Below are 12599 nucleotides of genomic sequence, written 5' to 3' on the forward strand. Positions count from 1 at the left end.
GTTTTATTTAACACACGCACGTGACGTGGCTGTCACATGCCGGGTCAAAACCGGTTTAAATGAAATTTCTGGTTAATTTGCTTCGATTTTTTACCAACATTTTCCGGTTCTCCTCAGTCCTCATCCCCTTTTAACTTATTTCTTCTTTTGGCTGTATCAGATAGTGAACCATGGAATCAACCAGACCATACTAGACGACGCCTTGGAGGTTGCGAAAGGCTTCTTCGAGCTGCCTCCAAAGGAGAAAAATAAGTTTATGTCAAACGATGTGTACGCACCGGTTCGGTACAGTACGAGTCTCAAAGACGGTTTGGACAAAATCCAGTTCTGGAGGATCTTTCTAAAGCACTATGCACATCCTCTTCATCGTTGGATTCATCTTTGGCCTGAGAATCCACCCGGATACAGGTATTAGATGTCACTGATTAGGTCATACATAACATATACATTGCATATACAAAAATAAGCATAAAAGGGTTTGCTTATAGCGGCGCATTTTGTCCTTTTTCTTGTGCACCTAATGGACTCTATCACCTGGACCGTCCTAACTTAGGTAAGGTTTCAGAAACAATCCTCTGTTTTTCTTTAGACAAACAAAAAAATATATAATAAAAAAGAATCCTCTGTTTTACTTGGCAACCATTCACTTTTTTGTTTCTTTATGTTTAAAACAATGTTGATAATATCTGAACCTTTTTTTTTCAAAAAAAAAAAATAGATATATATTATTTGAACTTCAAAATACTGAAGATCCTTCATGCAATAGACATTGTGTGATTGAAAACCTCAGTCTCAATTTAATTTCTTATCAACATTGTCTCTCAATTTATGTAATTTTGTTGAAGCTAGTTAACGTGCTAATTTAGCCTTCCTTGTCTCTTTTTTTCTTCCATTAGTTTTTGATATATTTTCCACATTTCCTTAATCAGTTGTTGGTCCGTTTCTCTTACCGTTCTTTGTCTACATCCTTAATAATTATAGAATATAGTTTTGTTTTTATTTGTACGTAGCACACATTTTTTTATTTTGTTCTCAAATATAGCACACGGTTTTGTTTTTCTTTCTTTATCATGGTTTTTATGATTCCGTTTTGTTGCCTCTATATTAAAAAAAAAAAAAAACTAATTTAAAATGGTAATTAACTCCATAACATTTAGCTTTAGTTTACTCTTGTAAGCTCGAAATAATATCGTTGTAAAAGAGACTATGAACAAGAGGTATGTTAAGGGGAAAAAAAAAAAGAACTTTTATGTTTTTTTCGTTCTCGGTAATGGAATATATTTATCAACATCTTTTAACTATACACACATGTATGTGCGTTTATGTAAATATCTCAGGGAAAAAATGGGAAAGTTCTGCGAGGAAGTGAGGAAGCTATCGATAGAGATAATGGGAGCAATAACGGAGAGCCTAGGGCTAGGGAGAGACTACCTGTCGTCTCGGATGGATGAAAACGGCACGCAAGTCATGGCCGTTAACTGCTATCCACCGTGTCCGGGCCCTGAGAAGGCGCTAGGCCTGCCGCCGCATTCAGACTATAGTTGCATCACCATCCTTCTACAGAACTTGGCCGGTCTTAAGATCTTCGATCCAATGGCTCATGGTGGCTCTGGCCGCTGGGTTGTTGTCCCACAAGTCACAGGTGTACTTAAGGTATGTTCCAACTGTTTCGGTTTAGACCTTAGCCAAAATTACCCGAAAGTGAACCCGTTTCGGTATAGATATAAATAAAAATGTCATTACCATATTCGTAAATTTCAATTCCAAATTTTCTTTTTATCATCGAATGAAAATGCTCTTTTCTTTAATTAGGTCCATATTGGCGACCATGTCGAAGTGCTAAGCAATGGATTATACAAGAGCGTCGTTCATAAAGTCACTTTAAATGAAGAGAAGACGAGAATCTCCCTCGCGAGCTTGCATAGCTTGGATATGAACGATAAGATGAGTGTACCGTGCGAATTGGTTAACGATGAAAATCCGGTACGGTACAAAGAGAGCAGCTTTAAAGATTTTCTTGATTTTCTAGTCAAGAATGACATTTCTCAAGGGGATAGGTTCATTGACACTCTCAGAATTAAGGACTGATCGAGTCGAACACGTTGTGGTTCAAGGTGTGTACGAGTAAGATATATAGCCCGGTTTGGTTTGGTACACGGTATGACTTAGTCCATGTCCTTCTACGTTTAAGTTGTGTGTTCAAATGGACATGTATAGATATCAAATATATATATACTAGATGAAGACCGCCCGATGTGCGGGTTTAAAGTTTTCTAAATTAAATTAAATTTAACAAAAATATATTAAAATTTGTTGTACGTTATTTATAAATTTTATTTTTGTTATAATATACTGATTTATATCCAATTACAAATCTTTTATATATGTTACTATTAAAAGTGTATTTTTCTACACCTAAATATACTTTTTGTTACAAATATATTTTTTATCACCACCTAGAAAATGTTTATATGAACATATTAAGCCAACTATTTTACTTTCACTTCTGCGTAGTTTTTTAATTACTAAAATTGTTGGCTCAAAAAACATTTTGCATTAAATTATATTACATACTATACTAATCAGTGATGTATCATCACAATAATGTATAACCCCCCATGAAGAAAACCTCGGGTCCGCTGTCATCCCTTATAGAATAATATATGACCCCATGGAGAAAACCTCGGGTCCGCCCACATCCCTTATAGAGAGAACCTTGCGTCCAACCTCCTCCACCATGGAGAGAACCTTGGCTCCGCATTCCTCCCTTGGGGAGATAACCTTGTGTCCAACCTTCTCCACCATGGAGAGAACCTCGGCTCTGCCCTCCTCATGTGTGGAGAGAACATGTTCACATCTTTTTGATATCTCAAAATAGCTTACTCCAACAACCAATGAAAGTAAAAACATTTTTCTAACGTCACAAAATCTTTTGATAGTAACAAATGTTAAATTTCTCAATGTATTTATGGAAGTGTCTTTGACATACCATGATGTAGCCTCTGTCTATGTAACACCTCAACCGCCACCTTGCTTAGTGAGCCCATGTCCACTCTCAGTCCATGGATCCACCTTCCTAAGTGGACCCTACATCTATTCTCGGCCCGTGGACCCACCCATATTCGATGGCCGGTTTATTACGTCTGGGAGGCTTTAAAAACTTGGTTACCGACCCTACAAATCAACAAATGATCTTTTTGTGTTTTGTACTGACTCGCACAGTTCCGACAATCACTTCCAGGAAGGTTAACCATCATGAAGTTCTCTCAGGACTCTTAACAAAAAAAATTAGTGCATTTTGGTGACATATGTGGCCAAATCAATTATTTTGAACCTTTCCGCAAACCAGGGTGACACAGTCTTTGAGCTCCTATGGATCTATCAACAAAGATTTATGTTTTTACAATCTATCTATCTATGTTTGTTGTAAGCTTGTGTTTGATTAGCCTATTTTATCCATCCATTAGGTTGATGAGCTTCTACTCGTTATCTCCCTTTGAGATTGAATAAATAATGGTAACAATTATGTTTGCAAAAAAAAAAAGAAGGGTTATTATGACCAACCAATCAAGGTTGAGAAATTAGAAGAAAATTAATTTGATATAATTAAAAAACAATAGAAAATTATAAGCATGGTAATATATGAATCCTAAATAATTCAAAGATAAAAATATAAATAAAATAAAATAATCTAAATATACTACAATAAATTTTAAAATACAGTATTAGGAAAAAAATACGCATTAATCTTTTTTTGGGTCAACATATTAATATTATCTATTCCCAACTGAAAAAGGAGAAAGTAGGAGAAAATTTTGGTTTAAAAAAATAAGAAAAATTTTGGTATTTTTAAAAAATTTCTGTAATTTTTTATAATTATCTTTTTATATTATTAATTTTTTTAAAAACAAAATATTTTATTTTTGTTGTAATCAAATTCCTCCTATTAAATATTATTTTTACATATGTCAAAATCTTAAACTGATAACTTGACACATGTCAAAATCTTATTAATGACTAACTTTCAAAACCCAACTTTATATAATAAGAATATTTTTTAAAACAAAATATTTTATTTTTGTTGTAATCAAATTTCTCCTATTAAATATTATTTTTTACACATGTCAAAAAATCTTAAATATAGAACTTACACATGTCAAAATCTTGTTAATGCCTAACTTTCAAAACTCAATTTTATATAGTAAGATTAAAATAATTTTTTTATTTTTATTGTAATCAAATTCCTCCTATTAAATATTAATTTTTACACATGTCAAAATCTGAGATTAATAACTTGACACATGTCAAAATTTTGTTAATGACTAACTTTCAAAACCCAACTTTATATAATAAGATATATATACGTGTTAAATTGTAATGTGAGATATATATATATATATAGCGTATCATTTTCCCTATTTCCGAAAATTCAATGTAATTAAAAACCACCTGAATTAAAAAAAATTATAATTATATGTATACGCATGGAATAAAAGAAAGGTAATGTATATATGGCTATTTTTCACAATCATAAATATATGTCTAAATACTTCACAAAAATTTACGTAACTAAGAATGCTTTCCAAATAAACAAATGAAGTGAATTTCATTAAAGATTTTGACAGAGTCCTAACCTAGATCCGAATTTACCAAAGGCATAGGCCCTAAAATTCGCCAACAAATAATTAATATATTTAAGGACTTTTACCAACGAATTACGGATTTTTTTTTTTCTCATTTTACACAAACGTATTATCTTTTAGCCTTAGCTAGTTACATTGTAAAGAAACTGATTCAATCTCTTCTAACACAACACGACCAGAATATATAGAGGCAATATGTACAGATCCGCGAGCTGGAACCGTGTGACCGAGGATTACTCGGTGCCTTGGTCCGCACCAAAGGGATTATGGAAGGGCCTAGACGAAGACGACTCCGCTCCATACAATCCCATCGGGCAAGAGGGGACCAAGAAAGAGAAGTCACGTTCCAAGTTTGCTGAAAACGCCGTTCACATAATCCCTTTTGTCCTTATTGCTTGTGCTCTCGTCCTTTGGTTCTTCTCTAATACAGGTTTGTGTACAAATATACACATTGTGTCTATATTCATGATTTTAGGCTCTATTATTACCTATTTGTACGATTCTATACATATGCATGCAAACAAACCTTCTATATTAGAATGTTGCTTTTTCTAGTCGTTGATCCAGTAATTTACTTGTGGTGTATGACGAATCAAGTATTTAGTATTGTTAAACACACGATCTTTCCTATCACTACGGAACTTACATGACAGAAATGTGTGATCATTAGTATGGATTTTATCAGTATGGCATGTTTTGGTTAAAAAAAGAAATAAAAAAATATATAGATTACAAAAGCTTAAAAGATACGTATTTTGATAGTCTTCAATAGATTTGTAGCTTTAAATGATAGTACCTTTTTACGTATAGATGTGGATGTTGGGGTGAAAGGAGAATCGATTGCGGCTAAGATCGAAGGGTTAACGATCGAAGGAGACATTGATAATGACAGCGACGGAACTCAGACCGGGTTCTTAGGCGGCGCCACAGAGGTCGGTGGTTCTTACAAGACTAGACTAAAACGCGGCTTCAATAAGCGTCATCGGAGGATACAAGCGTCAAGGAAAGTGGTGAAAGATTTCTATTAGCTTTTTTTTGTTTGTTTTTTTGATAAAGAAAATATTAGTAATTAACGTTTAAAATGATTTCATACTTTTTAGATCTATATTGATATTTGATTCTGCATTTTATGCTCGAAACATAATTGCATATTGACGTCTATAGTTTTTCACGAATTAGAAAATAAAATTATAGAATAATTTGCTGCTACTTGAAGGAAAGCTGTTTAATGTAATTGATTTCTTTATTTGAAAAAAAAAAAACGCATGCATCTGATTCCTTTTCAAACAAGACATGTTAGCTGACATAAGTTTGAACAAAAAAACCGTCGGTTTACCGACTTGCCATAAATTAAACGCTACTTTAGTGTCAAGAGATTCTAGATACAATAAACCAACCTATAGTTCGAGTCTTCAATACCACTATACAACATCTTAAATGGAAGATTCGATGATTAGTCTAAATTTTTGAATCAATCCACCCATTATTAAAAGATTCAAGAAATTAGTCCAATTCTAAAAACTAAGCTACTTTTTTGGTGTATTCGCTGCTTCACTGCCACTGGTATCGTTTCCTGCTTGAAACAAACTTTTAGAAACGACAAAAACAAATATAAATAAAAAATTTGCAAAACTATTTTTTCATCAAATGGTTCTGAGAGTTTTTGTGTGTTTGCGGGCTCACCAAACCTACCAAGTTTCGCGAAAGAGAAACGGCTGTCGAGGATATAAAGGATACGTCTCGACACGTGTGCCAGATGGTGCTCGTCTCCGCTTTATTATTTATATGTTCCTCTGATTACCATTTACACCTGTGCCTTCCCATGCAATTTTTACCACTCATGTGTTTCCAAATGTTTTTCACTCTTCACCTTAAAAACGCTTTTTACGTAACGTCTGTTAACTTATATCGCTCACGAATCAATACCATTTTTTACGACATAATCAAATATTTTACTAATCTATTGTTCGTAAATTAGGGTAGTAGACTCTATCTATCGTGCGTGACACTGATAAATGCTAAATTTGAAGAAAAAAAAAAAAAAAACTTGAAATCGTATTAATTTATCTTTCACCATGTTCTGTCTCCGTTAAGATATTTCTTTATGTAAACCGTATAAATCTTCTTGCAAATAAAAAATAAAAAATTAACTGTAACGTTTAAAATATAGTTTTGGCATTTTTCATTTCAAAAGTTTGTAAAGGGTAAAACTATATAGAATATTCGACTTTTCATTTCGCTTTTTCTCCTATAAATTCGTCTTTCGGTTTCCTCGATTTTTTACGACGATCTCTATCATTTTTTTTTTCCTTTTCTAAATTTAAAAAAAAAATGTATCAACCAAATTAAATCTTTGATCATTGCATGAAAAAAAAATGTTGAAAAGTGTAAGTCCAATGGCATTCTACGATATAGGTGACCAGCAATACTCTGCTTTAGGGTACATCGTGAGTAAGCCTGGGAATGTAGGAGCATACGACATAGTAGACCCTCCGATCCCAACCATCGACGATGCGATCTACGGCTCAGATGAGTTCCGCATGTACGCTTACAAGATAAAACGGTGTCCACGTACCCGCAGCCACGACTGGACTGAGTGTCCCTACGCTCACCGCGGCGAGAAAGCCACACGCCGTGATCCTCGGCGTTACACTTACTGCGCAGTCGCATGCCCGGCTTTCAGAAACGGAGCATGCCACCGTGGGGACTCATGCGAATTCGCACACGGTGTATTCGAGTACTGGCTCCACCCGGCGCGTTATAGAACACGCGCTTGCAACGCCGGGAACTTGTGTCAGAGGAAAGTGTGTTTCTTCGCACACGCGCCGGAGCAGCTTCGGCAGTCTGAGGGAAAGCACAGGTGCAGGTACGCTTACAGGCCGGTGAGAGCTAGAGGCGGGAACAGTAATGGGGTGGCGATGAGAATGGACGGTGAGGATTATGACACGTCACGATCTCCGGAGAAAAGCGGGAAAAGTGGTTTAGATAGTAACGAGGAGAAGGTGTTGGAGTCGGATGAGCATTGTGGATGATCATTATGAGCCGTCTGATTTGGATTTGGATTTCGATTTGAATTTCGGTTTGGATTGGATCTCAGAGCTGGTCAATTAAATTGTGAATTTAAAGGGGAGAGAGAGAAGAAGAAACCAATAAATAAAAGTGGATTTTAACAAAATCCACAAGATCAAGATTCAAGATGAGAGATCTTGTCATGTATATGGTAAATTTAATCGTAATGATTTCTTGTAATGTTGTTTAAAAGAGTTATTTCACTGATCATGTAATTGTAAGCTGATTCTTGATCTTATTGGAAGTCTATCACTCTATCAGTTTCGAGATAATTACAATGGTTTTTTTTTTTTTTAATTAAACCGAAGTTTGAGAAGAAAACGGAGTTTATATGAGCTAAGTTTGTATCAGTCACCACTCACCAGTCATGCAACCGTTACACAAATATAATAGTTGTATATCATAAAAAGTTTGGGGTTGTCAATCGTTGACCCGGAAAAAAAGCAATTTAGTTGACAACATATACGATTCTTTCTTTAAATGTAGTTGAAAGAGAAGAAAATATGTATTTAGAGTTGTAATGTAATCTATATATAGGAGCAAAACCATGTTTTATGGTCTATTGACGTTACTAATATATAAAGAAAATTTTGGGAAAAGAAATTCAACGGTTCAAGCGAAGAATCTTGGCTATGAATCTATGATACATCTGACTAATCATCTTCTTTTTACAAATTCAATAATCAATTTTCTTGGGTAGAAATATAAACTTAAATTTATCGGGCATGAATTGTTTTGGGTGAAGGGCGGTCTGATATGTTAATCCAAAATTTTCACCTGTAACACACTTGTACATATATATATACACATATTATTTAGTTTTGTAGCCAAGCTGCTTCGTTAAACCCAAAAGAAATAAAGAATTACAACATACATATAGAACGTCGATGTCACATTTGTTCATGATTTCTTCCAAAGAAGTTTATGTTCTTTGTTCATTACCTGCTGTAGTACTACCAGCGTCCGTATAATTAAATAGCAAAAGCAAAATGTACTACAAATCGTTAAATCCTTTCAGGACAGATGCAATTAAGCGTTACCGCATTATACCCTAAAAATAAACATTACATAATATAAAACGTTTTAGAAAGCTTTTGTTTCCTTTTAAGTTTCGAGTCACAAAATTATGAATTAGTGAACGTACTGCACAGTATATATTAATCATAATACATGTTGTAACAACTTAACCAATTTTCTATTAACATGTAGGTGGTGTACTTCCAGCCGCAGGTGCAGCAGCTCCGGCCGCAGGTGCCGCTGCTCCAGCCGCAGGTGCAGCAGCTCCACTCGCGGGATTACTTCCACTTGCGGTGGCAGGTGTACCTTTTAACCATGCTGGGATGTTTCCAGAGAATGGTTTTCCGAATGTTCCAGAAAATGTTTTTCCTCCCCAAGATCCTCCATATCCACCATAAATTGGCAATTTGAGTTGGACTGAAGGAGTTGAAGAAGTTCTTTCCGCACTCGGCTTTACTCCCATCCTACGCCTACATATATACCCGCAAGTGCGTAAATATGTCAAAGGTTATAAATATACCACTGAGATACATATACGACCATCGTTTAGTGTGGATTCGAAATATTTATATCTAATAATAACATCCGTAGCCTTGGCAAGAGGCTAATGTATAAATGTATATGAAGAACTAGAAGCATAAGTCTCAGGGTGACTCCTATTCATTATTATTTTTTTAATTTAACTTAATGAGCCACCTGATGAGAGCAACAGCCATCGCTCCTAGGGTACCACCGGCCGTGAACCCTGAAGCTAAGACAGCAGTGGCTATCGTGGCTGGTACAAGAATCGGACTGAATATGATGAAAAGCGGTGTGGTTACGGTTAATGTCGCGGCTGAAGTAGCGAATGTTAGACCTGCTAAACCTAATAAGACTATAGATGCCACGGCAGCGATAACCACCTGACAAACCTCCAACAATGGGATGAGAAAAGAAAACATTATTGTGATAAATTTTAAATTTGGATGACTGAGATTTGTTTTGGTGGAGTCCTTCCCATCGGCTCATACTTTATTATCGGATGGTTGTTAGGAGTCTTTTACATGCAAAAATTTAGAGATCTACAACACGTCACATTTGCATTCTTTTTCTTCTCCTTTTTTTTTTGGTCATGCATTTTGGACCTTCTTTTCTTTAAAAGCTCAAACATTAATTGTCGTGTTGCAATTCATGTTTACGGTCGGATCGGAACATCCTAAAACAGGTGCTTGGAAAGATAATCCATGGAGGCTAGATTTTGCTGAAGTTTGATGCTTGCAGTAAATCTAGATTCGGCTCAATGAAATTGTCATATGTTGAATTTTTTTAAAAAATCTCGTAAAAATAAAATAATATTTATATTCACATTAATACATATATGTGAGATGAATTTCAAGATTCTTGTGAGGTTGTCCGATCCAAGTGGGGCAGTTGGATAATACAAACAAAAAATTCTCGAACCAAATATTGATGGTTCAACTAGTTATGGTGTGTGCTGTTCTAGGTCTAATAGACCCAAATTCGAGTCCTATATATACTCTTCTTATATGTACTATTTTTGGAGAGAGCGGACAGAAAAATTGGTCTTGGAACTAAAGAAACAGTGAATATATCCAAAGTGTGAAAATTTCAAGTTATAAAACAAAGCAGTGGAAATTTTTGGTCATTTTCAACAAGCCCAAACCGCTTTGTCATTTGAAATTTTTTCTGAATCAGAAATGTAAAATCTATTTCAACATAGAAAGTAACCAATCAAGCCTCCTCTCCTTCGGTTAACAGCCATGACTTCTTTCAATTTATATTCGTTTAACTATAATAAAATGCTTCCTTATAACTAATTAACTGAAGCAAAGTCTACAACAGATCTTCAAATACTTTCAAGAAAGAAAGGTATAAAGCTAGCATTCCCACATTATTATTATTTTTTAAATAAACATTGTACTATAGTATTTCTTGTTATCTTTATAATCAGATTCAACATTACATTTAACATAAAACGTTTTAGGAAGCCTTTCATAAAAATCTTGAATTAATGCACAGTGTTCTGCTTAATGTTGGAACACCAATGTCCTTTACTCCTCCTCCACGAAGCTGCCTCGACCTCCGGACATACCTCCACTTCCGTGTTTACCTCCGTATTTACTTTTGAGCTTACCTCCGTATTTACTTTTGAGCTTACCTCCGTATTTACTTTTGAGCTTATCTCCGTATTTACTTTTGAGCTTATCTCTGAGTTTACCTCCTTGTTTACATCCTCCACCTCCGTGTTTACTTCCTCCACTTCCGGACATACTTCCTTCACCTCCAGACATACTTCGGCCTTCACTTCCAAACATACTTCCTTCACTTCCGGACATACTTCCTCCACTTCCGGACATACTTCCTCCACTTCCGGACAAACCTTTTTTACTACTCTTACCTCTTAGACCTTTAGATTTACTTCCTCCACTTTTAGATTTACGTCCGAACATACTGCCTCCGGACTTACTACCTCCGGACATACTACCTCCAGACATACTACCTCCGGACATACTTCCTTCACTTCCGGACATACTTCTTTCACTTCCGGACATACCTCCTTTCTTTCCGAATTTACCCCCTAGACCTCCGGATTTACGTTTTCCACTCTTAGATTTACCTCCTCCACTTCCGGACATACCTTCACTTCCGGACGACATACCTCCTTCACTTCCAGACATACCTCCGGACATACCTTTTATACTTTTTGATTTACCTTTTTTACCTCCAAGTTTATGTTCTTTACTTTTAGATTTACTTCCTCGACCACCGGACATACCTTCATCCCCAGACGACGACGAACCTCCTTCACTGCCAGACATACCTCCTTTACTCCCAGATTTACCTTTCCCACCCCCAAATTTACCTAACCCTGGGATCATTTTACACCAAGCTGGCAGATTAAACCCACCTTTAGACTTAGACTTTGATTTTGTCTTTGAATTTGACTTTGACTTTGAGATCAGAGTTTTATCTCCTCCTCCCGAAGTCGGTGGAAGTCCGGCTGGAGGTGGATTATTTTTCGCCCTTACTCCCAACCTACGCCTACATCACACAAACGCGTTTGCATATATTATATATACGTCAGAGATTTGTTAAGAAAACAAATGATGTACAATATATCAATTTATTAATTACGTTGACAACTTTTACAAATGATGTTTCAAAAAAGGGAAAAGATGTTGTGACATAAACTATATAACTTACTGAGTTTTCTTATGTAATGAATAAATATATAAGTATATATAAATCTCGAGTGATTCCAATATAATTTGTTTAATCAGGATCTTACTTAATGAGCCACATGATGAGACCAATTGCTGTCGCTCCAAAGGAGGCACCGGCCGTTAACCCTGTGCTTAAGACAGCCGTGGCTAACGTAGCGGGTACGAGAATGGGACTGAATATGATGAAAAGCGGTGTGCTTACGACTAATCCCACGGCAGAACCGGCGAGGGTTACACAGGCGAAGCCTAAGAAGACTACGGAGGCAACAGAAGCAATAATGATCTTAATAACCTCCAACAATGGCATGAGAAAAGAGAACATATTGAGAAAAGAAAACTTTCTTCCCTCTCTCTCTGACAGAGACTGAGCTGATGATGGGTTTTGTGACAGAGACGGAAACATTCTGCCCTCTCTCATTGACAGAGACTGAGCTGATGATGTTTGAGGCAGAGACAGAAAAGGAAACTTTCTGCCCTCTCTCATTGACAGAGACTGAGCTGATGATGGGTTTTGATTAAGTTCTTCGCTCATCTTTTCTGATCGGATTGTTGTGTTTTGGTGATGAGAAGAGAGAGGGGTTTTTATGAAGGATTTGTGTGGTTTACTACGTGCACGATACACATCCATGCGAAACGATTGGAGTGA

General features: G+C 35.8%; 5 protein-coding genes across 6 annotated transcripts; 3 read left to right on the top strand and 2 right to left on the bottom strand.

Moving 5' to 3' along the window:
• LOC104772153 (protein DOWNY MILDEW RESISTANCE 6-like) lies at window positions 118-2255 on the top strand. 2 transcript variants are annotated; one of them, XM_019242083.1, is made up of 3 exons: window positions 118-408; window positions 1338-1653; window positions 1813-2255. In XM_019242083.1, the coding sequence occupies exons 1-3, from the start codon at window positions 257-259 to the stop codon at window positions 2086-2088; spliced, it is 744 nt and encodes a 247-aa protein (XP_019097628.1). In that variant the 5' UTR covers window positions 118-256; the 3' UTR covers window positions 2089-2255. The 2 variants fall into 2 exon arrangements, with proteins under 2 accessions (XP_019097628.1, XP_019097629.1); XM_019242084.1 differs by lacking the exon at window positions 118-408 and adding an exon at window positions 1103-1217.
• On the top strand, window positions 4556-5677 carry LOC104768958. Its single transcript, XM_010493066.2, has 2 exons — window positions 4556-5073; window positions 5454-5677. Exons 1-2 carry the CDS (start codon window positions 4839-4841, stop codon window positions 5669-5671), a joined length of 453 nt encoding a protein of 150 aa, XP_010491368.1. The 5' UTR covers window positions 4556-4838; the 3' UTR covers window positions 5672-5677.
• Window positions 6871-7967, top strand: LOC104768961 (zinc finger CCCH domain-containing protein 54). The gene has a single exon (XM_010493067.2). The coding sequence runs from the start codon at window positions 7019-7021 to the stop codon at window positions 7673-7675; it is 657 nt and encodes a 218-aa protein (XP_010491369.2). The 5' UTR covers window positions 6871-7018; the 3' UTR covers window positions 7676-7967.
• Window positions 8772-9726, bottom strand: LOC104768962 (oleosin GRP-17). Its single transcript, XM_010493068.1, has 2 exons — window positions 9426-9726; window positions 8772-9199 (listed from the first exon to the last, which is right to left on the bottom strand). The coding sequence occupies exons 1-2, from the start codon at window positions 9668-9670 to the stop codon at window positions 8911-8913; spliced, it is 534 nt and encodes a 177-aa protein (XP_010491370.1). The 5' UTR covers window positions 9671-9726; the 3' UTR covers window positions 8772-8910.
• LOC104768963 (oleosin GRP-17) lies at window positions 10581-12517 on the bottom strand. The gene is made up of 2 exons (XM_010493069.2): window positions 12019-12517; window positions 10581-11771 (listed from the first exon to the last, which is right to left on the bottom strand). Exons 1-2 carry the CDS (start codon window positions 12483-12485, stop codon window positions 10781-10783), a joined length of 1458 nt encoding a protein of 485 aa, XP_010491371.1. The 5' UTR covers window positions 12486-12517; the 3' UTR covers window positions 10581-10780.

This window comes from Camelina sativa, chromosome 20 (genome assembly GCF_000633955.1).
Source record: "Camelina sativa cultivar DH55 chromosome 20, Cs, whole genome shotgun sequence".
Classification (NCBI taxonomy): Eukaryota; Viridiplantae; Streptophyta; class Magnoliopsida; order Brassicales; family Brassicaceae; genus Camelina; species Camelina sativa.